General features: G+C 56.8%; 1 protein-coding gene across 1 annotated transcript; it reads right to left on the reverse strand.

The window, feature by feature from the left end:
• Positions 1-1,498: 1,498 nt before the first annotated feature.
• Positions 1,499-25,856, reverse strand: BEGAIN (brain-enriched guanylate kinase-associated). Its single transcript, XM_006839528.1, has 6 exons — positions 25,834-25,856; positions 7,270-7,431; positions 6,264-6,330; positions 5,230-5,337; positions 3,628-3,711; positions 1,499-2,848 (listed from the first exon to the last, which is right to left on the reverse strand). The coding sequence occupies exons 1-6, from the start codon at positions 25,845-25,847 to the stop codon at positions 1,499-1,501; spliced, it is 1,785 nt and encodes a 594-aa protein (XP_006839591.1). The 5' UTR covers positions 25,848-25,856.

Raw genomic sequence — 25,856 nt, forward strand, 5'->3', positions numbered from 1 at the left:
AAAAGAGATGGAGGCAAAAAATAGGATCTTGTCAGAGAAATGTAACACTTAATGAACTTGTCACCGGCAGCCCTGCACTGAGATTCTAAAGGCCCTTCTTTGGTGGTGGTGGTGGTGGTGGTGGTGGTGGTGATATGCTGTGGAGTCGGTTTGGAGTCGGTTCAGACGCATTGTGACCCTGTATACGGTTTCAGAGACTAAAACTTTATGGGAGCAGAAAGCCTCATCTTTCTCCCAGGGAATGGCTGGTAGTTTTGAACTGCTGACCTTGAGGTTAGCAGTTGGATTTGTAACCCCTACGCTCCCAGAGCTCCTTAAAGGTTCTCCTTTAGGAAGAAGCAAAGTCAGAGATGCAAGAAAGAGTGAAGAGAGATGCAAATATGGGGGAAGTGCCCATGAGTTTTGGTAGAGTAGTACCAGACATGTCTAGTGGGCTAAGAGAACCCAAAGGACTCAAGCGTTGGAGGATAACTTACAGGGAGACGCTGGGGCAGGCCTGCAGAGATGGTGGCAAGGGCCTTTGTGTCAGTTCCAATTTACAACAACCCTACAAGACATAGAACTGTTCCATAGGGTTTCCAGGTGGGTTTGAACTGCTCACCTTTCAGCTAGCAGCTGAGCCCTATAGCCACAGCACCACCAAAGACACAAAACATCGCAAAGAGAAGAAACCAGCCAAATCCAAACGATTCCACCGGTGTCTTTTATTTAATGAATGCAAAATACAGTACTAGTGGAGACAGGGCATGCATCGCGGACAATGGGGACACAAGCGACGGAAACCAGGGGGTCGGGGGCCTCGTCACGTCTGAGGTAGAGTGAGGTGGCGCGGAAAGCCGGACGATGGAAAGAGAAGGAGCACCGGCTGCACGCGGACGCCATCCCGGCCCCACGCGAGGTGGGGGGTGGGGGGCGTACTGGGCACCCTGGAAGCGTTCAGGGCGGCGCGTCAGCCACACCATGAAAAAGAGACTTTCAAAACATCTCCCTGTCCTCTCACTCCCCTCAGTGTGGACAAAGCTTCGGCGTCCCCTGGCCACTGGCTGGCTGGGGCGTGTCCCCGTGTGGAGTCTGGTCTCATGAAGACCCCACTCCGTCCCTTCTGAGACCCCGCTTGCCCTCGTCCGAAAAATGAAGGAACTTTGTGCTGGAAATGCCAAGGCTGCGGCCCAGAGGGCTGGAGACCATGTGCGCTAAGAAAGATCCTTTTTCTCTATAAAAATAGTTTCGCTTTATAAAAGGGGATGCTCATCTCGGACGTGAAGAACGTGGGCGTGTGAAAAACGTTCTAAGTGGACGTTGCGCCATGGGAGGATGGGGTGGGACCCTCCTCCCAGGTTCTTACTGGGCTAGGGGGGTAGGGGATGTGGAGGGGAGTGGGAGCCCTCCACTTGGGGCTCCTCGTTTCGGGGGATGGGGACATGGGTGTCTAGGGAGAGCTGAAGCTGTCTCCCTTCCCGGATCCCCCTGGTGGGCAGGACCCCCGCTGGCTCCCGGGTCAATTGAGCAAGGTGCCATAGAGTTGGGCCTTGGTCAGGCTGTCCTTGCGGCTCAGACCCGAGCCCCCAGTCCTAGGGAAGGCCTGCTGGGGGCTGAGCAGGGCTGCAGGCCGCATCTCGGGCGAGGCCTCCATGGAGCTGGGTCCCAGCGAGTCCCGGGAGCTGTGAGGGCTGTGCTCGCTGCCGTAGCCGTGGCCGCGCTCGGGCTCCGGGCTGCCGGCCGCCCCGCACAGCTGCACCCCGTCGCCCTCGCTGGGCGCGTAGCCGGGCAGCGGATCGGCCGAGCGCCCGGGGCTCCGGAAGCAGGGCTCAGCCCGGTGGCCCTGGGCGAGGTCGTCGCCCTCGGAGCCGCTGTCCGCCTTGTAGCTGGCGTAGAGGGGGCTGGCGCGGCCCTCGGCCTTCGGGCCCGGGCTGCCCCCGGCGCCGCCGTAGTAGCGTTCGGAGAAGCTGCAGGGGGACGCGCGGCCAGCGGCCGAGGCCGGGTAGGAGTAGGCGCCCAGGTCCTCCACGCTCACCGGCCGCCATTGGGCCCGCAGGTCCTCCCCGGACAGCCGCGCCGAGGCCGGCTTGGCTTGCAGGCTCCACATGTTGGGGGGCATCAGGGCTTGCTGGGGGCCCGGGGAGCCCGGGAAGCGGAAGGGCTCGGCCGGGTAGGGGGACACGGTCCGCGCGAAGGCCGGGGCCACCTCGGCCTCGAGTGGGCCGGCCACCGCGGCCGCGGCCTTGGCGAAGCGCGGGCTGCCCTGGTAGGCTGGCGGAGCGGGCGGTGGGCGCTCGAAGAGCTCGTCGCGGCTGTTCAGGTAGATGGCCTGCTGCGAGGCGGTGAGCGTGCTGGCCTGGGCCTGCTCCTTCTCCTCGGACGTGGCGCTGAAGCTGGAGTACGAGCTGGACGTGGGCAGCGAGCCTGCGTAGGCTGGGAAGGCGTCATGCCGGAAGCCGCTGGGGAAGGCGGCCGCCCGGGCCTCCTCGTCCTCGTCCTCGTCGGCTGCGCTGTCGGTGGAGTTCTGTGCCCGCAGGAAGCCCACGTCGCTCACGGGCGGGTCCACGCTGGGCCGCCGGTCGCGCTGCCGCTCCTCGGGGCAGTAGAGGGCCGTGTCGCTGCAGTAGATGTCCCCCTTGTATGGGGGCCGCGGGCTCGGCTTCTCCAGCCCGTCGCGGAAGGCCAGCTCGCGGGCCGAGGCGTCCGACAGGCGGGAGGACAGGCTGCCAGGGTCCGGCTTCTCCAGGGCCTTGGAGATGACACAGGTTGGCACGCTGTCCGCATAGGCCGGGTGGCAGAGAGAGGTGGGCAGGCTGCAGCCAAGCTTCTCCATGTGCAGGCTCGCTCGTTCCTGGAAATCCGAGGGCAGCTGCAGTGGTGCGGTGGGCGGGGGTCAGACAGACAGACAGACAGACGAGCAGGGACCTCCCCAGGGATTCCCACAGCACATGAGCTGGAACCGGGCCCAGGGCCCGCCATTGCCTACACTCCCGAGTCACCTCTGCCCATACCCACGGGTCATGCCCCGCCAAGCAGAGGCTGGACCCCGCTGAGTGGGCCCCTGGGGCCTAGAGCCCCACTAGTTCCTGCCCAATGGGGGCTGCCTTGCTGTTCAGCTCCCCACACTCCTGACCCTAGTTGTGCCAGCCAGGGTCCCCTGACACGAGACACAGTCAGAAACAGATGCAACAAAGATTGAGGAAGCCGGGGCAGCACACGAGGGTCTGCCAGCCCTGGTGCCTTGTGGGGGTCATGCGCTACTGTTTGATCTATTTTGTGAATGTCTCAGGTGGGCCTGGGCTCAGGCCCAGGGAAGGGGTACTCTATGAGAGCAGCCCAGGTGAAGGCGGGGGTGGGGGGGGCGGGCAAGCAGGCCCGGGCCTACAGAGCAGACCTGCATTTGAGCCCTTGGCTCAGCCAGCCCTCTTGAATCTCAAATGGGCACTGTCTGTGTTTGAATGCCCACATCAGGGTTCAGTGGAGGGCCCTAGGGTCAGGACACAGGGGGACTGATGGGCCAAGGAAGTGAGGTGGCCGCAGGTGGAGTGGGTCTGGAAGTCTCCACATCTCTCTGGGTGGGAAGGGCCGCAGGGTGGGGTTGGACAGGGGGGGCCCCAGGCAGGGCCTGGCTGCAGGTGGTCACGTTACCTCGGACACCTTACGGACCCTGCCATAGGTCTGGCTGCACTGCAGCAGCTGAGCCGCTAGATTGCAGTCCTTCCTATAGAGTTCCTGAAAGAAAGAGAACGTGGTTTGGCGCCCGCAGGCTCGCCCCTCGCCAGGGTGCCTGCTGCCCTGATGGCTGCCCCTTCTCAGGGCCTCATGTTCCGCCTGTAGAATGCTGTCCCAGACAGTGCCCCCAGTGGGCAGTGACAGAAGGTCCCCAAGGCCCCCAGGAACTGCTGGCGGCCCCAGCCCGGAGCCCCCTTCAAGGGGAACTTAACTGGAAAGTGCTGAGCACCAAATGGACCTGCAGCCCAGACATGCCCAGGGCTGGGCAGGACACAGGGCTGGAAGTGGGGGTAGGGGAGCCGTGTGGTCTGGTCCAGTGGGGACAAGCTCAGCCTGCTGAGCGAAAACAGATGCAAACAGTAGGATTCGGGGCTCTCATGTCTTTGAAAATCTCTGTTGCATGTGCCTATGGTTGGGCCTTCTGTCCCTCACTCCCCACCACGACCCCCCCAAAACAAGGCCCTGATAGCCAGCCTGGGGTCCTGACCCCACCCGAGGTGCCCCACACACCATGCTCCTGGCCCAGGACTACGCCCTGTCCAGACCAGGCAGGACACCCAGGTGAAGCGGTGTGAAGCACAGGGCGCCATCTGCCCCCACCAGGGCCTGGAGCAGCCTTCTCTGACCTGCAGGCAGGTCAGAGGCTTAGGAGTTGGCCACATCATGGAGCGGATCTGGGTTCCTGACCCTCTCTCTCCATGTGTCCTCGAACCTCACTGAGAGCTGAGTATTAGCACCCCTAAGAGGTTCCAGACCCACTGCCACTGGCTCCTGAGGGCTGTGAACACTGCCTGGCCAGTTCAGATGGACCTCTGAGAACAGCCACAGTGGGTGCCTTTGTGCCAGGGAGTAGTCTTGGGCAGCATCTGTCATGTGGGTTCAGAACAGACAAGGAGCCCTCCCGGGGCACAAGGAGGAAGTGCTGGTGGCGACATGCCAAACCAAGGGGGCAGGTGGTGGCAGGCGTTCTGACTACCAGGAGGACTGGGCTCTGGAGTCAGATGGCCCTGAGTTCAAGTTCTGACTGCTGCCAAGTGACCACCCGGGAGTTGGAGCATCACCAAGGCTAGCCGTGTGTCCACAAGGACTGGCAGCAGTGACTGTCCCTGGGGAGGAACCATGCTGTTGCCACAGTGCTCTGCACTGGTATCCCTGGAGGTTCCATTCATGATGCCACCTCTCCACTCATTCCTGGACCCCATGTACCAGAGCCATGTTTCTTCCCAGCCTCTCCACTGCTCCTGACGTGCTGGCCAGCTGGATCACAGCTCCCGGTGTCCCCTCCAGCCTCGCTGGCCACTCCGCGGAGTTACCTGACTCTGTCCCAGGCCTCCCTCTTCACCAGCCCTCCCCTCTGTCTGTGGCTTTAACCACCACCCACCAGTCCTCACCACCAGCTCTGTGACACCTGAGTAAGGTGCCCTCCCTACACACCGGCACACCGACATCTGGGTGATGGGGAGCCACTCCTTGTGTCTTGGCCCTGGCCCCAGAGGCAGGCCTGGCGCACGTACTCACGTTGTCCTCCGACAGCTTGTCGATGGTCACCTTGGCCTCTAGCAGGTGGCTGTTGAGGGCAACTATCTCGTGATTCAGGGCCCGTTTCTCCTCTTCATAGTGCTGACCCTGAGGGCAGCAAAGGCAGTGGTCAGCAGCCAGCCCAGCCTGTGACGGGCAGCCCTGGAGTGGGCGGGTGATCCCCCGGGGAGGGCAGGGCAAGGGCTCAGGGCTGGTGCTGGACCAGCGGATCATTGGGACCTCCGCTGCCATCAACAATGAGGTGCTTGTGGGCCAAGAGGGGCAGGGGTTAAGAAGCCAGATGGCTCAAGTTAAAATCTTGATTCTACCACTGACAAGCCAGAAGACCCTGGGTCCATCACTTCCTTCCTGAGCCTCAGTTTCCTCATCGGTAAAACGGGGCCAACAATGTCCTACCTCCTGAGTGTTTGGGTGATGGTAGAGCATGGCTGCATTCAGCGATAAACCTAGGCATTCCACAAGCTCACAGATGAGCCAGGGTATTGCTAATGTTACTGTTGATTTGTCCTAGTGCAGGATGGGGTGGAGCTGAACCAGACCCTCCCCCTTCTGAAAACCTTCCCTGCTGGCTTTGGCCTGCAATCTCCCCTCTCACAAGTCCTGGCATTTACAAAAGCCACCGTGTATGTCAACTACCCCTGAGCTGTGTGCCCTAGTGGTTGGTACCCGGTCTGGGGCCTAGGGTTGGACTAGAGGAGGCCATGAGGAACCTCTACTGGCCCCTGTGCTGGAAGCCCAGCCCGTGGCTGCCATGAAAGGCTGCAGGCAGCTCCTGTGCCTGGCCCGGGCAGTGGACACCTGGCCACTGGTCCTGCCTCACTCCCAGGTTGGCTCCTTCATGCCTCTCCTTGTACCATCATAAATGCCTTATCTGTAAGCTGATGCCATGGGTGGGCAGGCCCTCTCCTACAGCCCTGCTTTCATGCCTCCAGGTTGGGGGGCTCTGGGTTTGGGACGTAAGACCTGAGGAGCGGGCGGGCAATGCCAGGCCCTGGCGGGCTGTGGGCCCTCACCATGCGGTATAGCTTGTCTTCCAACTCCTGGTTGATTCTCTGCAGAGCCAGGTAGTTGCTCTGAATCCTGGAACAGATGATGAAGGGTCACTGCTGTGTGGGCTTGACCCTCCCGGAACCCCCGATACGGTACCTCCTGAAGCCCCACACACAATAAGAAGGGTCCACTGGTGTGGTGCTGTGGGCTAATGCGTCAGACTGCAAAATCCTTTGAATTGCAACGTCGGTGGTTCAAGCTCACCAGCTGCTCCTTGGAAACCCTCTACAGGGTTGCTATGGGTCGGAATCAACTCGACGGCACTTCACAACAACAGCTGAGCCCCCCCTGTAACCCTCTGGAGACCAATGGGGTGTCCTGCCGGTGGAGTCAGTGGGAAAGAGAGGCAGACACTGGCTGTGGATGGAGACTGGAAGCTCACAATATAATATAAGGGCTGTTTCTGCCCTGGAGGAGGCAGAAACTGAAGGTGGTTGCAGGTGGTCTGGGCTTCCACTTTGGCAGCAAGGGACCTGGGGACAGGATGTAGGGTCACTCCCCCATCTCAACAATAGGGAAACTGAGGCTAGAGGCGCTTAAAGCAGTAGGTGGTTGAGCTGGAACCAATGGCGCCCCGGTTTTGTTCCCATTTGATTCGACAGTGAAGTTGAAAAAGTCCTGCAGTCTGGGTCATCAGAAAGGCGCCAACCGCCCATGGCAAGTGCCCTCTGGGAGGCTGTTTAACACAGATGGCAGACGCAAAGGCTGCCGGGTGAAGGACAAAAGTGTGTGAAAAGTGTGACGTCTCCACCTTAAAGGTGCAGGGAACAAAGGGCCTCACAAGTGTGGTTTTGCGGGGATCACTACAGACACTCACTAGCCCCCACGCTGCCCCAGGGATCCGTCCCGAAACAAAGTGCCCCCAGAGAAACTTGACTCCTATTGGCAAGGGCGGGGTGTTCCAGGACCTGAAAGCTGAGCCCTGGGCGCCGCTGTGCCCCGCCCTTCCCGCCTGGCCCCGCCCCTCACCGGCGCAGCTTCTCGGTGACCTTCTCGAGCTCCTCCTGCGCGCGCCGCAGCTCGATCTCCAGGTAGTGGCGCGTGGAGTCGAACTCGGTTTCCAGCTTCTCCAGCTTGTGCGTCGTATAGGACAGCCGCTTGCGCAGCTCGCCCTTCTGTTCCTGCAGCGCGCTGCAACGACACGCGGCGGGGGCCGGGCCGCGGCGCTGAGCGGGGAAGCTGAGGCCCGAGGGCCAACGAGGCGCTTTGTGTGCCTGGGCTGAACCACACACACACACACACACACACACACACACACACGCAGCATGGAACCACACACACGCACACACGCAGCATGTATCCGGCCCGCATCATACACACGCGCGAGCCAGTGGGGCACTGTGTGTATAGGGCTGAACCACACACCGAACCTCTCCAGTGGCTTCTGGAGGGGTCTGCCAGGTGGGTCAGGGACTGGCTTCCCAGCTAAGGGCAGTGTCCCCGTCAGAAGGAAAAAGACTTCTGGGGTCCCAAGGGAGGACTAAACAAGTGGAAGAAACAACCGACCCCAGAACCCAGCTAATGTGTCTGAGGGTGTCCACAGTAGCTTCCCCTTCGCAGGGGAGTGATCTCAGTCTCACTGGACGCCACAGCCAGAGCGGGGCCACCCTAGAACCAGGCCTCCCGCCTGAATTGGCCCAGCGGCCTCTGGCCAAGCAAAAGATGGTTTCCTCCTTTGGAAACTGAGGCTACCCAAAGTAGCAATTCAGCTGTTTCTTCCAGGGGAGCTGTGGTCCAGGGTGGCCACCCCGAGGCCCCACTTCTTCCCACTGACAGGCGGGGGTGGAGGGCGCTCCTCAAGGGGGACCCTAGGACCCTGCACACTAGCTCAGGGAACGGCGCTGGCCCAATCCCACTCCTGAGCCGTCCACTGTCATGTCACTAAAACTACATTTTTGCCCACGAGGGCCACCCCAGGGGACTAGCTGTGTAGTACCCCCAGGGCAGGGACCACACCCTTCTGCCCACTCAGCCTCAGGGCGCAGCAGGTACTCAGTAAAGAAATGATGACCCTTGATCTTGCAGTCCAGGAGCGGAGGACCCTGGGACCATAAAGGGAGAAGAGCGGAGTGCAGGACCCTATCCGCCAGAGATGGAGCGGCTGGGGACTCTAGACTCAAGGAAGGAGAGGGGCTGTGTGCTGGCGGCCGGTGAGCAGGCTTGCAGGGTATGCCCTTTGGGTGCCTGAATGGTTATATATTCCTGAGTGCTTCAGTATACATAAACAACAACAACAAAAAAAAACCCCAGAGGGAATGGAAGCAAATGCTGTTGAATGATGGTGCATGGAGGGGATTGTAGTCATTACAAGAAAGCGAAATACATTACGAGGAATATAAAGCTGATGTTCTCCCGTGTAAATTATCACTCAATTCACAATAAAAACTTAACAAAAAAAAAGGAGAGGCAAAAAAAAAGAAATGGTGACCCGGTATGTGGGTCCACCCAATGTGGGTCTGATCTTGTGTGTAGGACCCCGCGTGTGGTCCAACCCTGTGTATGGGTCCATTTACTACTGGTTGAACCTTTGTAACTTTGGCCTCTGCTAAGGAGTGTTCCCAAAGACCCCAGCACTCTCCATTCTAAGTACGGAGTCCTTCCAACGGTCCTTCATAAGGCAGATGCAGTAATTACGCCCACTTTACAGAGTGAGACACTGAGGTCTACAGAGGTCAAATATTTACCCATTCTCACATGGCTCTAAATCTGACTCTACCTCTGGAAGCCCTCCTACCAGCAGCTGGAGTGACGCTGGTTTGTGAGCAAACAGGAGAAAAGCAGGAAGAAGCTGGACCAAGGGTTCCCAGCCCTAGCTGCACAAAGGTGGAGGCCAGCAGCCAGTCAAGTTTCCAGAAGGGGCAGATGGTTGACAGTGGGGGAGGTGATTTTAATAGGGAAGGGGACCTGCTGTAAATGGGTGAGGAGACAGTGGAGAGCACAAGAGTTCTGCTGGCATCAGGGACAGATGGAGTGAAGACTTGGTCATCGTAACCTTGCTAATCAGATAGAGAGCCACAGACTCTGTCTTCTACATTAGCACCACAGTGGAGCCAGAAGGGCCAGGCAGATCCCAGTGGAATTCAGCCCAGCCTTATGGACTGAGCAGGGAGCTCTGCCACATCCCAGATCGGCTGTTTTTTCCTGGTCATCTGCCCCAAGCTGTCCACGCCCAAGTCTTGGCTGCTCCTGGAATGTGGGGATAGATGCTCTTCATGCCAAGGTCAGTGGGTTCAACAGCAAGGTTAGTGGGTCTGGTGGGCACAGAAGTGGGCACTGTCAGGCCTAGCTGGTGGTCAGCAGGGTCCCAGAAAGGAGATTAGGCTGGCCCGTGAGCAAGAAGCCTTGGCTCTGAAAGAATCCCATCAGAGATGCCCAGCGGAGTAGGTACTGAAGTCACTACCCACGCTGAAATGAACACAACCCTCCGGAGTCTATCTAGAGCCAACCCTGGGGACTGCAGGGAACCGAGCCTGGGGTACCACTTGAAGCTGACACTGACTTCCTTTTGGATGGTAACCTCAGATGAGTTTGCTATAAGGCCCGGAAGAGGGGTGTCTCAATGGAACTGGGAGCCCTAGCTTTGCCCATGTGCTGAATTCTGGGGCAATGGCCCACCCTCTTGAGTCTGATGGACTCCTAAGTTGAGTGGGGGTGGGGTAGTGGTCGTCAGGAGGTAGTCCCCAGCATCAGAGAGCCCTGGCAGACAGACAGCAAAGAAACTACATGGTCACCGCGGCGAGCACCCAGAAAACTTAGAGTACGCATTCTTGGATTCCCGCCCAGATCTATGTTTTAAAAAGATAAATAAAAATAAAAGCTGCTGATGATTTTGAGAGCCTCAGAGATGGGCAGGGTGGGTGTTCTCAAGAGTCAGAACCAGAGAGGAGACAGACGACAGATGAATGGGGAGCCCAGAGATCTGAGCATTGCCTCCAAGCAGTTTTCCAAGACTGCCCTACCTCTCCCAGCCTGGTCCCCCACCTCAGGCTGCCCAGAGCCACAGCCTCTTCTCCCAGTGGGAGTGGGGAGCACAGAAAGTCCAGACAGGTGGGTTGGTGGGGCGGTTCAGTATCTGTGATGCACACTCCAGCCCCACAGGGGTGAGCCCCCAGGGACTAGGGGAGGGACAGCCTTGTCCCTTGGGGGCTGCAGCAGATGAGCTGGAGGACCCTGGATGAGGATGTCTTGAGGGTCCCAGCCAGCAGGACACACTGGGTGCCCCCAGAACCTCACAGTTACCACAGCAGTGGTCACTTGGCCACATGCTGCACACCCACACTGCTGGGTCAGTACAGGGACACCGAACAGATGAGTCAGGGGATGGGCAAGACACACAGACAACAAAGCATATAGGGACTCCAGGTGGGTGCCGTGGGCACACACAGCCACTTCCCCTGCCCACTCGGATCCCCCTGAGTGGGAGTGGGGCCCGGCACAGCTGGGCCCTGGGGTCTGAGACCCTCTGGTGACCCTGGGGACAGGGTGAGGCTGGTCAGAGGATGCTGTACCTTCGGGCAGCAATAAGGTCACTTTAGTTCCGCTCCACCCCCTATAGATCACTGTCTCCCCTCACCCCCCTCTGCCCATCCTGGAAGCACCCACAGTTTCCTCAGCCCCCCCAACCCAGGACAGCTCAGATCTGTCCTGACATGCCTCCTGCTGACATGTGCTCCGTGTTGGGTGTCCCGCAGGGCCTGTGGTCCAGGGGGCCACATGGTGTCCAAATTTGACCCAGGGTAGGAGGGGTGAGCAAAGGACAAGTTTGGACAGCTTAGGGAGGGGACACAGCTCCCTTGCCACAGAGCTGGCCCCAGCTGAGCCTCGGTGTCCCTCCGGCTCCCAGGTAGTCTTTCAGACACTGGGTCACAACTCACTGGCCCTCCCTCATGGCCGAAGCTCCTATACCCCTGCCTACCCAGGAAGCCTCTCATCTCAGGGGTCCAGCAGTGTGCCCCTATGTCCCTTTCCTGTGGGGCCAACTTTCCCCTCACAGCCCCTTGACTCTTAGCCTCCATCTCTCTGGGCCCACTTCTGCCTAAAGCCCCACCCCCCAGTCCTCAACCTACCCCAGAGGTCACCACCTCTCCCTCTCTGGGGCTAGCTTCAGGCTTGGCACACATGGGGTCAGTCACTCACTGCCCTCTCCTGCCTTCCCACTCCCCATGACGAACTGGGCACAGCCACCCTGCCCCTCAGGGCCCACCTGGCCCCTCACAGCTGGTCACCTCATTCTGGGGGCTTGGTTTCTCAGAAGCTCATCCTTCCTCAGCTTTGCCCTGGGAAGGCCATTGGGGCCCTTGATCCATGCTCAGTGTAGAATCACTCAGATACAAAGGGGCACAGGGAGTGGGGGTCTCTGGCTGCTGGGAAGCCAGGGAGACTCTGCTCTGCAGCCCAGAAGAGGATGTGGTTGAGACGGGTCAGAGAAACCGCCCTTCACAGACATACAAGGAGTGTTTGAGAGTCCTTCCTGATGCCACCTTCCCACTTAGGGGCCGCATCCCCAGCAGCCCATGCCTGGCTGGGGGGACTGAGGTGCTGGGAACTGGGACAGCCCTGCTGAGAGTCACACTCAGCTCCTGTCTTGTGATGTCACCTGCTTCCATCCTGCCCCTGATACAATAGATAAGGATCTGAACCTGCATGCATGTCTTTGGTTCTGGCCCCTTCCTTGCCTGTGAGAAACCCCTGAACCTCAGTGGGCTTCCTGCTCTCCTCCTTCATGAAGCCTGAGCCCAAGGACAGCGCAGTGGTAGTGGCGACAATGCCTCAGCCTCCCCATCTGTCCCCGCGACTTGGACGCAGACAGGGGACAGACGTCTGGGGACAGACGCAGAGACACCAAGGAGCTGAGGGAGACAACAGGCATGTTACCTGTCCCAGATCGAGGGTGAGGACCTGGCCAGCCGGCCCTGCAGGACGTGGGGCTGCCCGAGGCATGAAGGCACCCAGGGGCTGCGCAGCCTGTGGGTGAAGAGGACAGAGCTGCTCAGGTGGGCAGGGCTCCACTGGCTCACCTGCTTGCACCTGCGGCCAGGTTTGAGACCAAGAGAGGTGGGAGTCCAGCTCCTCCTCCCCCAGAAAAACACCTGTCATGTGCAAGGTGGGGGTGGGGAGGAAGCAGAGGAGGAGCTCTAAGAGTGCCCTTCATGAGCACTCCCCACAAGGACCCGGGGGCTTTGCTCACCCATGGCACTGAGTCCGACCGGCACAGAAGCCTCTGATCCTGGGCAGGCTGCTTTGGCTCCTCTCCTTCCACCCAGGAGGGCTGCATGAGCCAGCCCACAGGCCTTCCCTTCTGGGGGACTGGCTACCCCACCTGCCTATTTTGGGTGAACCAGGCACCTGCCCAGTTACAGAACTGGGTCCCAGTCTGCCAGTGTTCCGTGTGTAAGACTTAATTGGCTGGAGAACCCAGAGGAAGAGAGTGGTGTGTGAAGGAGAGTCTGTGGGTCTCTGCAGGCTGCAGGTCTGATGGACGTCAGGTTTGCAGGGACAGGGTCACTTCACCCTCCTGTGGTCGTGCTTACTGAGCTCTGCCTGAACGGCGGGGTGGGAGAGAGGCAAACGCAGCTTGGGTGGGAAACAGGCATAACTCTGATGGAGGGTCCTAGAAGCTGCAGCCTTGGAAACGCGCCCCCTCCTGTCTGGGCGTCCTCCCAGGCCCCTGTCCGTCTGCTTGCAGACTCTTACCTGCCCATGAGTTTGAGTTCCCTGTTTAGGAGTTAGACCCATCTCTGTTCCCAGCATTCCTGCTGGCCTGCTTCCCTCTCTATTCTCCACCCCACAGTCAGAGGAGCTTTTGGAGACAGATCTGAGGGCCCTCTCTGGCCCCCACTGCCCTTCCTCGGAGCCCAGAAGGACCTGACCAGCTGATAGAGGCACACACAAGCCTCTCTATGGAATCAGGTGATTCTCCTCTCAAAGGCCGGGCTGGAGTCTGGCAGTCCCTGCCCTCGGTCACACGGGCCACCTGGGGGTCTGTCCTTGCCAGTGACACTCACGGTCCAGAAGGCCTTTCCTGCTCTGGGCTGTGTCAGGGACACAGATACCGGGAGGTCCACCCCTGCAGGCCAGAGATGGCTCTTGGGCTGGACTGGGCTGTCTCTGTCCTCTGTTCCCAGGATGTCGAGTGCCTTCCTGGCAGTCAGAGGCCTGAGGGTTGCCTGGTTGGGACTCTGGCTCAAAACACCAAATTGTATCCTCCCAAGCTGCAGTAGTCTCCCTTCCGGTAATTTTGTCCCTGTGTCCCCTCTGTTGGGAGCCTACACTCCCCTTCCATGTGATCTCCTCTCCATCCAGGGGGCTCTTTCGCTGCTCCCCTCAAACAAAGAGCATTTCTAGGGTTCAGTGTGCTCTCACACCAGCCTCTGCACTACAATATCTGCCCTGCTCCTAACTCCCCCAGGGACTCCTTAATGGATGGAGACAACCCCAAATCATCCCCCAAAACCCTACCCTTGGGACCTGACTGCCCCACCTTGTCCTAGGCCGCATGTCCTCTAAGGACCCCTTCAGACACACTGGCCTCTGTATACTGGGCATCTTTCCATCTGCAGACCACTGTCCCTGCCTCTCTCTCGAGTGGACCACCCCCTAGTTCTTCTTCAGGTCAGCTCTTCCGCCTTTGGACTTTTGCCTGAATGTCCACCCCCCCAGTAGTCTTCCTCTCTGTATCTTTCCTAGTCTGGAGTCTTGCAGTGACCTGTGACCACCTCCCATGGGTTTTGCTGCCCTTTCCTGTGGGCATCAACACTGCCAAATGCCCACGGAGAGGTATAGGGGCAGTAAGGGTTACCTGGGGTCCAGATTGCAAGGACAGGGTTAGTTTTATATCCTGGGAGGAGTGGACACATGGTGGGCTGGGCATGCTCAAGGCCCTCTGAATTCCTCCTTCAATGCTTGCCTACCTCTGCCTGCTCAGGTTCATGCGCTGCCTCCCACAGTGCCTTGAGCAGAAAGTCAGCACCATCTGGGGTGGACCCAGAGCCTCCGAGCCCACAGCGGCTATGGGAGAGGTGTTGACATAGAACAATACAGACTCAGACCCAGGTCATCTCTCCTGGGGGCAGCCGGTGACGAACACATGGACTCTCGGGCCTGGGAGTGGCTGGCAGAACTGGCCACACCTGCCTATGACCACACACCTGCTGGGCCAGCTCATCCCAGAATCCTCTGCAGAAGGCTCTGTGCCACTCAGGGCTGGGTGGCCGAGGTCCCAAGATGTCCCCTGGGCCCACAGCCACCTCTCTTCTCAGATGACCTTTTCACTGTTTGTTTTGACTATCACCTCTGCCAAGAAGCCCCAGAGGAAGTAAATGGTTAACATGCTCGCCTGCTGACTGAAAGATTAAGAGACCCAAATCCCACCAGAGGTGGTTCAAAGAAGCAAGGCCTGAGCATCTACTTCCCCAGAACCCAGCCACCGAAAAGCATCTGGAACGCAGTTCAACTCTGACACACAAGGGGGCGCCATGAGCTGGATGCTATGGCCTCTGCTGATTCGGTCCTCCGCAAGAAATACACCGCCGACCAGCACCCCAGCACCTCCTGAGTGTCTGCCCTGCTATAGGCACCCAAAAATATCTCAGCTATGCCTCACAAGCACCCTGTCAGTCAGGGAGACATGCACCCACCCTCGCTGTATCCACAGCAGCCATGCAATGGGGTCCCCAAGGTCACAGTGCTGAGTGGGCTCCACTCTAAATGATGGTTCTCTCCCTCACCTGGAGGCAGGTTCCAGGGGTCTCACAACAACCCCCCCCTCCCCCCCCCCCCCCCCCCCAGCACACAGAGGGATGGTGATGAATGAGAAGTTGGCTACAATAGCAACCTGGAAGTACAGAGGTTGGAGGACAATGAGCAGTCGGACAGAGGAAGAGACTGAGGGCCCAAGTGGAGAAGCAGCCGGAACAAGGCAGCCCCAGGGTACGGAGTCTCCAGGCCTCTGCGCTCTTCTGTCTCAGGGCAAACTCAGGAAGGACCACAGGCCTCCGACGACACAGCTGCCAGGGCCAAGGCAGAGGACTCTGGAGTCCAGTGGGACAGTACACTTCCTGCTTCCTGGTGGGTCCCTGTGATTCTCCTTCTGAGCAAAATGTTCTGGGTGCAGGCCCGTCACCCTGGGCCACCCCTGGTTGACCTTAACAGCAAGAATATTGCCAGAACCACCTGCTCAAAGATGGGGAGTCCAGATGCCTCCAGAACAGCCTATGGGCTCCCAGGAGAAGAACATGTGCATGTGTATGCATGCATGCATGTGCACATATGTGCACTATATACACGAGTGCATGTACTCATGCCTGAACAAGCAAGCGCACACGCGCACACACATGCATGTGTGTGCACAACTGTAAACCCATGCACACATGTGTGTGCTCATACATGCACAAGGGTACACACACGCACATGCATGTGCTTATACACACACAGGTGCACACGTGCATACATGTGCAAATATACACACATGTCCCAAGTGTGTGTATATGCCTTACAAATATATGCATGTTTCCACATTCATGCATGTGTGTACATGCGTGCATATGTATATGTGCATGTGCACCCAAATGCATGTAGGTATATGTGTGTACATGTGTATGTATACACACATATACATCTGTATTCATGCATATGTGTTTGTGTGTGTACAAGGGAAGGAGATTGTCAGAGTGTGAACCTGGAGGGGCACAACCAGGAAGGCAAGCCTGGTTGGGTAGTGAGCTGCAGTCACCTAGTAGAGACAGGATGACCCTTGACTGGGCTGAAGAGTGCCTCCCCAATACCATGTCCACACAGAACCACCAAATGTATCCTTATTTGGAAGGAATCTTTGCAGATTGATTAAGGTCAGACTGGAGTTGAGTGGGTCTGAGTCCAATGACAGCTGACCTTATACCAAGGAGAGAGGGCACAGAGACACAGGGCAGTGGGCCATGGACCATGGAGGTGGAAATGGGGCAGCTACAAGCCAAGGAAAGCCATGGGTCACTCCTTGGAAGAATCTAGAAGCTGAGAAAGAGGCTGACACCTCGAGTTTGGATGCTGGCCTGAGAGAGAATGTGTATCTGGTACTTCTAGATAACAATGTGTAGACTTGGTTACAAAAGTTGCAAACCGAGCCCCCAACAGGCGCAGTGGCTCTGAAAAGCCCCTCTGGTCAGGTCCACTGTCTTCTGGCCCCACCACCAACCAAGGGTCACCCAGGAGCCCTGGCACAGCCCCGTCCCTCACAGGCCATGTACTGGAGGGGTCCATGGTCTCAGGAGAGTTCAGCCAACTCTGAGCTTCTGGCATCCTTTCAGTAATGACCTGCTGGGTGGGTGGCCCCCTGAAAGGAACAAAGTGAGCAGAGAGGCTCTGGGGGTCTGAGGAAGGCAAGTAGAGTCAGGGTCACCCAAGACAGTGGGCCACTCACTGTCCCAATGCATTTCTTTGGCTCACTGGTCCTCCTCAGACCAGAATCCTAGACAAAGATCTTACTCATGTCACATGATGAGTCAGGGCAGGCCAAACCCAGATATCTCAACCCCCAGCTGGGGACTCTACTTCTCCCAGCCCAGGGCTGGGAGAGGGGGCTGTCAGGAGCAGGGAACATGGCGTTCAAGCACCAACCTGACACTAACACTTGGGTGGGTGGGGGGCAATGGGGTAGTAGGTGTCCTGGAATTGGTGGCCATGGTGAAGGGCCATGGTGTCTGGGAGTAGGCAAGACCCGCTGTCCCAGACCCCGCACTGTGGATTCCTCTGTGCCATGCGCAATGCCTGACTTCCTAGCAATCCCACTTCTGACACCCACTCTCCGTCCACCAGCTCCTGGCTTTCCAGCTCCTACCCCTCCAGTGCCCCTTCAGTTTCTCATAGCCCCTCACCCACTTTGTCCTCACTGCCATCAATCACGGCATCATACACTTGCAAGACCCCCCATCTCTGTCTTTACTGTCTGATGAAGCCAGCCCTACCCTAGTTTGGGCACCTCCACATCTGCTCAATGTTTGTACCCACACATATGGCAGGAAATCACACAACCACCAGCCTCCCTTTGGACCCGTGGGAATCTTCCTATATTTCCAGAGTTGCTCCCTCCCTGTCTCAGCTGTAAAATGACTTCACACCTTTGCTTCTCTGCTCAACCTCCCAACACCTCCTCTTCATCCTCATTCACAGCAGATGACCTTGCTTCCTTTTCCGCTGAGCAAAATGAGGCAATCAGCAGTGAACTTCCACAGATGCTACCGCCACACCTACCCACCTATCAGCGTCTGGCCCAACACGCGGTGCCTTCTGCCTGTTACTAGATGCAAGTGGGGACTCCTGGCCGTGAACCCACCCCACTCGCTGCTCAGGCATGACTCTCACAAGTCTCTCCCCTCCCCTGAATTATCTACTTCTCCCTCTCTTCTGGAATAGTCTCTCAGAAACACAAATGTGGTTAGTTTTCCCATACTGAGAAAATCCTCTTGACCTTGAATTGTCTAATTACTGCTCCCTCTTCCTGCCTGACCAATGCGCACCATTTTGTCCCTTCCATTTCATGGAATGTGCTTTTGCTAAATTCAATGACCCCCTTATTAGCTCTCCTGCAAACACTATGCTCACCTGGCTTCCCCGAGACTCCCACAGGCTCTCCTCCCCTCCCTGGCTGCCCCTTCTTAGTCCCATCTCCCCAACTTCCTAACAGCACATGCCCCTGGGCTCAGGCCTCCAGCCTCTCCCCTTGCTCATGTTCACACACTCAGGGTGACCCCACTTCTCTGCGGAGGACCACCACCTTCACATCTCTAGCCTGCCCTCTAGACAGACTTCTCTGCTTGGGCAGGCAGACTGAGCCTGCAGCTCCCAGCTGAACTCCTGACTGTCCCCAAACTGCTCCTCTCAGAGTCCTCCTCTTGTAGACTGAATTATTATCCCCCCCAACATGTATGTTGGAATTCGAATACAAAGTGCTTTTCACCTTCTGAACCCCTGAATCAGTCATGCTAGCAAGGTATCTGGGGACAAGGAAGAGGGTGGGAACCCAGGTCCTTTGAGGAGATTTGGGAGCCAAGGGGACAGGTGGGCAGGGCTTCTGAGATACGTGGGGAGACAGGGTGCAGCCTCCCATGGGGACATCCTGACGCATCAATACCAGTTCAATACCAGGCCCAGCAATGACCAGTGCAGGACACTCAGCATAATGTAAATTTCAGTGGGACAGCAAGTATGTGAGTATTAAGTCCCTCATATCGCAGGGATGTACTTGCACTGGGCCATTACTGTTGTTGATTGGAAACTCAGATTTCCCTGGGGGTGTGACCTTCACTTAGCAGCTCAGGTGGTTGTTGGCCTGGGAGAGATGATGTCAGTGCCGGCAGGAAGATGAGGAGGGCTGGGACACTGTGCAGAAGACACAGTTGGGTGCATTCTGAACAGGGCATAAAGGCCATGGGTGTGGCCAGAGGCCAGGGCCAAGGGAGAAGGTCCTGAATGCTGGGACCAAGTGCCTGAGAGCCTTCCGTGGACATGGAGGCCACTGGTGGACTTGGATCTGGGCTGTCCAGGAGCAGGGAGCCCCAGAAGAAGTTCATCCCAGCTCCAGCCCTCCCTTCCACAGCACCCCTGCCCGGCCCTCTCCATTGTTCCAGTACCTGACTTTACTGTCTGTCTCCCATCTACATGGGGGTGTCTGGGATGTGGTCCCTCAATATCTGCCGGGGTTGGTGTTCAAGGGTGTCCCCGGGAGGAGGGAGTGAACACACAGAACTGACAAGCTCCCTAAGGGGCCACCAATTGCTCTGGCCTCATCCCTCAGCAGACACCCAGGACAAAACTACCCACCCCAGCACCCCCACAGGTCATTTAGTGGGTAGCAGGTGAGGGGCTGAGGGGCCAAGAAGAGCTGACCACAGCTCCTGCCACCTTCACAGCACAAACATCATGCATGTCTCCAAGCCAAGGGACCTCGGTGACTCAGGTAATAATAACATAGAAGGTCTGCTGACCCTTCAAACCAACTGAAGATCTGTCACGAAGGAGACAGCATGAAAAGACAACACCTGTGCTGTAAGAGTGGTTAAGTGCTTGGGTGCAAATCAAAAGGTCAGTGGTTCAAATCCAGTAGCTGCTCCTCTGGACAATGATGCGGCAATTTGCATCTGCACAGATGACAGCCTTGGAAACCCTGTAGACAGTCCTCCCCTGTCCTACAGGGTCACTGTGAAGCTATGGACAGTCCTCCCCCATCCTACACGGTCACTGTGAATCTATGGGCAGTCCTCCCTGTCCTACACGGTCACTGTGTATCTATGGACAATCCTCCCTGTCCTACAGGGTCACTGTGAATCTATGGGCAGTCCTCCCCCGTCCTACAGGATCACTGTGAATCTATGGGCAGTCCTCCCCCGTCCTACAGGATCACTGTGAATCTATGGGCAGTCCTCCCCCGTCCTACAGGATCACTGTGAATCTATGGGCAGTCCTCCCCCGTCCTACAGGATCACTGTGAATCTATGGGCAGTCCTCCCCCATCCTACAGGGTCACTGTGTACAGGTCCCCAAGACTGTGTGACTGCCACCTTCACAGACCAGATACCTCGAGGTCATCCCTGCCACCTCCCATGTCCATTCTTACTGGGTATCAGTCCTGGCGAACAGAGAACCGGGCAAATGGAATCCAACGCTCCAGGTTGTGAAAGTTCAGTGAGAATGTTCTAGAATGGACCGGGCATGATGTTTTCTGAAGCAGGTGCCCAGAGGGCACTGGAGGGCATGGTGGAAGGTTCTCCCTCAGACCTGGTGGCCTGTCCAGTGAGGATGGCTAGGCATCAGGAAGACCCGACACCATCTGGTACATCTCTGCTTAGGGCACTGAGGACTGACTTTCTGTGGAAAGATGGATGGTTTAAAGCCATCCAGCAGTTCCAAGGGAGGAAGACCTGGCTATCTGCTTCCCTAAAGATCCCGGTTGAGGGGGGTGGCAGCTGCAGGCCCCACACAGAATGCTGGGCACACCTCAGAGTCAGGGGGTGCCTTCTAGGGGAAGTGTCTGTGGTGCAACAGCATGATGCTGACTTAAGGGGGCTGCTGGGCACACCCCCACCCCCAGGTCTTCACCTCATTGGGTGAGGAAATAGGGATGGGGCAGGCAGCTAACATCATATACCATTAGCCATGTGCCCCGTTCAATGTTAACACATTCCCTTGGGAACACCTCCCCCCAAGGAATGCCTCCCCCATGGACTATGTGGCTAAGAAGGGAGACGTGTTAGGGTCTGAACCGATGATGTATTTATTGCCTATACGACAAGTTTCTGAACCTCTGACTCTCAGTTTCCACATCTGTAAAATTAGGCTAATAACAGCTCCTAACTTAGAGAGTTAGAAAGAGAGAACCTTTTATGCAGAGGGTCCTTTTATAACACCCTGAAAAATCAAGGTGAGAAAGCCATTCACACCATAGTAAGAATTAGTCCATGGGCCTCCCTCCACTAGGATCAAGTTTTGAATTGAGGTTCTAGAAGACACACCTGAGGTACTAGAAGGAGACAAGTAATAAACAGGACAAATAGGATCATAAATTGTATGCAAATCAGGCAGGGGCAGTCAAAGCAAGGGTGGTGAGGGATTGTTGGGGGAGGGGAGAGCAGAGTGCTCAGGATGGGCTCCAGTGGTGACATTTGAGAAAGGTGTGAAAGGAGGGGAAGTAGTGACCCTTAAACCATCTGGGGAACAGCATTCCAGGCAAAAGGAATAGTATGGAGTGAGGCAAAAGCATGACTGGTATGTCTGGAAAAGGCCCAGGGGCTGGAAGGGACGTGTTGTGAGTGCTGAAATCTGCTGCAATATTACATGTGTGTGGCTACCTGGGGACTATCCACAGAGGTCCCCCTGACCGCTCCCTATGGTGTTTCCAGCATGGTGACAGGTCCCCCCCAAAATCTGGCCTGTGAGTGAATTACAGCGTGAGCCTGAGAATCGAGCATTCATGTGCCAAAAAAAAAAAAAGAGAGAAAGAAGTAGCTCAAAGCCAAACAAACACAAAAATCCACTGTACGTGGTTTAAAAGCCACTAGCTTTGGGACCTCTGAAGGGTTTTCAACACGAAATGGTTTAATCAAAGCTTTCAACAGAAGAACTTCTATTCATCCAATAATTAAAAGCGTGGGAAGCAAGCTGCCAGTGGGAGGGATACTTGCCCCACAGGTAACTGATGGGGAGCTGGTATCTATACCACCTTATAGAGAACTCCCAAGCATTAGCACCACCAGCTGCCAGTCTGCCCACAGAGCGGCCTGCTCGTTGCTGCGATGCTAAAAGCTATGCCACCAACACTTCAAATATCAGCAGGATCACGGTGGTGAACACATTTTAGTTGAGCTTCCAGACTAAGACAGACTAGGAAGAGAGGCTTCTAAACCGATTCTGAAAATCAGCTAATAATAGGTCACACCGAAGGTCATTCAATACAGCACTGGAAGATGATCCCCAAGGATGAAACCACTACCAAACCAAACCTGCTGATGTTGAGGAGACTCCAATTCACAATGACCTTACAGGGCAGAGCAGAGCTGCTTAAGGCGTCTTAGATGGTATGTTTATGGGAACAGAGCGCCTGCTTTCTCCAACAGAGCAGCTGGTGGGTTTGAACCACCGAACTTGCAATCAACAGTCCAATACTTAGCCCCCATTGCCACGGTTCCTCCCTAGGTTGGAAGACACTTGAAATGCAGTCTTTTTGTGACTTGAGTACAATAAGGATCGTGAAAACAGAACAGAGCACAGCAGAGTTTTGTTGCAGTGGAAATGGGGTCGCCACGATCACAGCCAACTTGATAGCAACTAACAATAAATCAAGAAGAAAAAGAACCATAGATTTTTTTTTAAAAGGCCCAAAGACATTCCAAAAGAGGACACTCACAGTGGTCGGTAACCCAAGAAGTGCAATGAGCATCTCCCCAAGAGACCAAGTCGGGCTCACCATCTGACAATGCCAAGTGTTGGCGAGGACATGGAACCACAGGAGCTCCCAGTACTGCTGGTGGGAGTGTGACGTGGTCGAAGCCCTTTATAGAACTGATCTTACCTTCTAACGCTAACCACGAGCATAGCCTGTTTTTGTGTTGTTAAGTGCAGTCAAGTTGGCTCCAACTCATAGCGACCCTTGTATAGGGTTTCCAAGGAGAGCCTGGTGATCTTGAACCACCATACTTTGCCTGAGTAGAATCGCCCTCCTGGGTACACACCTGGAGATGCAGCCAAGTAGTTCAAAGAGATCCACAGCCTCTTTATTACCAACCATTCATCAATGGATAAACACACTGTGGTTTATCCACTATTACCAACCCTTCATCAATGGATAAACACAACCCACAACCATTTACCAAGACCACCGGCCATTAACAGCTTCACACACCACAATGGAAGACGCATAAACAATGCTCTGCTGAGACAAGCTGGCCAGAAAAGTACAAGCTAAAAGCTTCCAATAATGGAAGTTCTAGACCAGGCAAAGGGGGAACTGTGTGGATCTACAGACAATCTGTTGGGAGGCAAAACCATGATGGAAACAAATCAGGATCCCAGAGACCTCTGGGATTGGGGAAAGGTGCCATCAGGCACCTGATGAGCCTGGAAATGTTCAACTTCTTGACCTGGGTTCCTTCTAAAAGTAATGGCTACACTGCACGAGCATTTACTCATTTCTCTGTATGCATATCATGGCTCACAACTTTGAAAAGTAATTTTGGTGGGGGAGGGGTGTGGCCCCATAGCAGGAGTAGCTCTGGATTTCCTGACTACCTTCCAGGCCCCAGGTGCCCTGTAGGACTGATCCACCTTCCCTATGTGACCCCTGTAGGAACTGAGGCTCCAATAGTGAAAGGGATCAGCCCAACATCACTCAGCAAAGTTACTGTAACAAGAACCATCCACTCCAGAAGGAATTGGGGGATGGGGATGAGGTCAAGAGAATGATCTGGCCTCCTCCTACAGGGCCAGTAAAAAAGGTTCTGGAAGCAGTGATATTTGTGGATATGCCAACCCTATGAAGGACCACGCTGGGCAGCATGGCATGTGGTCACTCTACCATGACTGTCCCAGGGCTGATGCCCAGAGGACCTAATGTCCACCTTCATCTTGTGATATGCCTTGTCAGCCAGGGCCAAGGGTGGTTTGGGTCCAGGACCCCTGAGGAGGAGCCAAGAGGTACCTGGAACCTAAGATGGTCAAGCAGGAGCTGGGAAGGGGCTGGAGGAGGGAGAAGAGATAGCATTGTGGGAAGAACAGTTTCTCCAGAAGACAGCTGAGTGTGAGACAAGAGGCAGGGGACAGGGGGTCGGGGACAGGCCAGAGTCCAGGGGACAGCCAGACCAGCACTTGGCATGGTGGTACACCTCACTATGCGTACCCGGACTGCAGAGCCCCTGCCTGGCACTGGGGTGGCAGCACCAGAGAAGCCAAAGCCAGGCTCTGCGCACAGTTCTCATTTGGGACAGAGAGGAGAGGGAAGACATTCTGGGGGGAAGAGAGACACCGCCTCCCCCGCCCCCCCGCAACCTCACCACACGTCCTTCACCTGTCTTTCTCCTGGCCTGGCCTGGCCTGGCCTGGCCTGTCTATCCTGGCAAACTCGACTCAGGAGTCCCTGCTTCTGGGAAGTTCTCCCTGACTCCCAGGTCAGTGTCCTTGACCTGAGACCCTAACACATTTGTGACCAGACCCTGCTGTCCTTGGTCTCACCAGATGGGACTGTGTCCTGTTCTGGGGATCACTGTGTCTCCACATCTAGCCTGGTACACAGGGAAGTCCACTTCATGGAGTGGGGTAGGAGGGTCCGGAAAGTCACAGAAAAGTGTTCATAGAGGACAAAAAGCAGTGTGTCAGGTGGACAAGCAGGAGGAAGGGCTTCTGGGTAAAGGGTCCCACATGCATGAACAAAGACAGACACTGCATTTGGAGACCAGGAGGCAGGACCTGGGTACAGGCGTTCCCCCTGAACCCACCGACACTTCACTTGGGCCCCAGTGCATTTTCTCCTATCAACTCCCTTCAGCAAACCTCAAACTGGACACCTGATAAGACACTTCTGCCAAGTGGCGGGTGTTAGAACCCCCACTTTAAACAATAAAGAACCTGAAGCCCAGAAAGAGCCAGGACTTTGCTCAGAGACTGGTTCCCAATGTCGTCTCCAACTCTCTGGGCCTTCTGGTCGGGGGTCCTGCACCACACACAGGACAGAAGCCTTGGTCATTCCAACTGGCCAGGAGACTAGTCTGGAGGCAGGACTGCGAGCTGACTAACGGAGAGGGCAAAGGGGCACCTCTGAGCCCTGACCCCCAAGGAACCCTTTGGCTGGACTCCCTTTGCTCAAATCCTGGCTGAGCTACGCAGTCCCTTCACCCACAGAAGCCCAGCTCAAGTGGGTGTGCCCATGAGTGACAGATAAAAGGAGGGGTCAGAGGCCCGTGACAAGGTGGGCCTGGCACAGCGACATGGTCTTGACCTCCCTCCACCATAGAAGAAGATGGCCTGGTCTGTGGTGGCCTCAGGGAGGGTACACTCCAGGTCAGTGGCTGAGGAGATGGCCCTGGCTCTTAGTATCTGGTCTGGGGCCTCTGTGTGAACCCATCTGTCCCCATGCTCCTATCTGGGCACACCCAGGTGACCTAGCCACAGGACAAAGGCCTCTCTCCCCTAGACCTTGACACCTGCCTGGGATTCTGATGGGTCCCTGCCCATTATAGAATGGGTACCTCTGGTCCCCAGATTCCTCCCCAAGGTGCTCCTTCTGGCCTTGGGAAGAGAGGGGGTTGGTAGAGAAAGAGGTCAGGCCAGCCCCTAGGCCCGAATAGCGCTAAGAGCTTGTGGAGCCCGGCCTATTACCCACACACTGGCTCGCCTCCGATCCAGAAGGAAAAAGCAAGAGGGGTGTTCTCAAAGTGGGGGTCAGGGGGACAAGGGAAGCCAAGGAGGAACTCGTGATCCCAGGCCTTCTAAGTAGAGGGTTAGGCCTTCAAGGTTCAAAGTTTAGTGACCTGGAGGGAGGGTGGCCCCGGGGACACTCCCCAGACAGTGTCGTGGGATTCCCCCAAAATGGCTCCAAGACGTTATAGCCTGGGTCAGCCAAGAGGACTCCATCCCCCTCCCCCCGCCCCCATGAGGTGGAAACTTAATAGCTCAACCCAAGCAACTCAGCTGGGGGTTGGGGAGTACACCCAGCGCCGCTGGAGCCGGTGCGTACTGTAACTGCGGGAGCGGATACCCAGGGGTCCTGGGGGACATTCAGAGTGCAGGGCAGGGCGCCAAGGGGCGCGGGGACCGGAGGGTGGCCGGGCCCTTAGCGATGACACCCCCCAACCCCCACCCTCCAGCCGCCACGACCCCAGGCTTCGCCGGGCCCCGCCGAGGAGCCCTGCGCGGGGTCCCCATTGTTTGGCCACGCGCACACACGCATTGCACACAAGCCCCCGCCGGGCAGCTCCGCGCGGTGACCGCGCCCCGGCGATGGTCCGGGCCGAGGCCCCCGCCCTGCTCCCCCACGCACGCGGCCGCCCGGCTCACCTGAGTTTCTCCATGTCTGCGGC

This window comes from Chrysochloris asiatica, unplaced genomic scaffold (assembly GCF_000296735.1).
Source record: "Chrysochloris asiatica unplaced genomic scaffold, ChrAsi1.0 scaffold00025, whole genome shotgun sequence".
Taxonomy (NCBI): domain Eukaryota; kingdom Metazoa; phylum Chordata; class Mammalia; order Afrosoricida; family Chrysochloridae; genus Chrysochloris; species Chrysochloris asiatica.

Bases quoted from the DNA above. Each gene is read 5' to 3' on its own strand.
- BEGAIN (XM_006839528.1), bottom strand. The intron at 6,331-7,269 runs GTGAGGGGCGGG...CATCTGTTCCAG, and splicing joins GTCACCGAGAAGCTGCGCCG to GATTCAGAGCAACTACCTGG. The intron at 3,712-5,229 runs GTGAGTACGTGC...TCTTTCTTTCAG, and splicing joins ACAAGCTGTCGGAGGACAAC to GAACTCTATAGGAAGGACTG.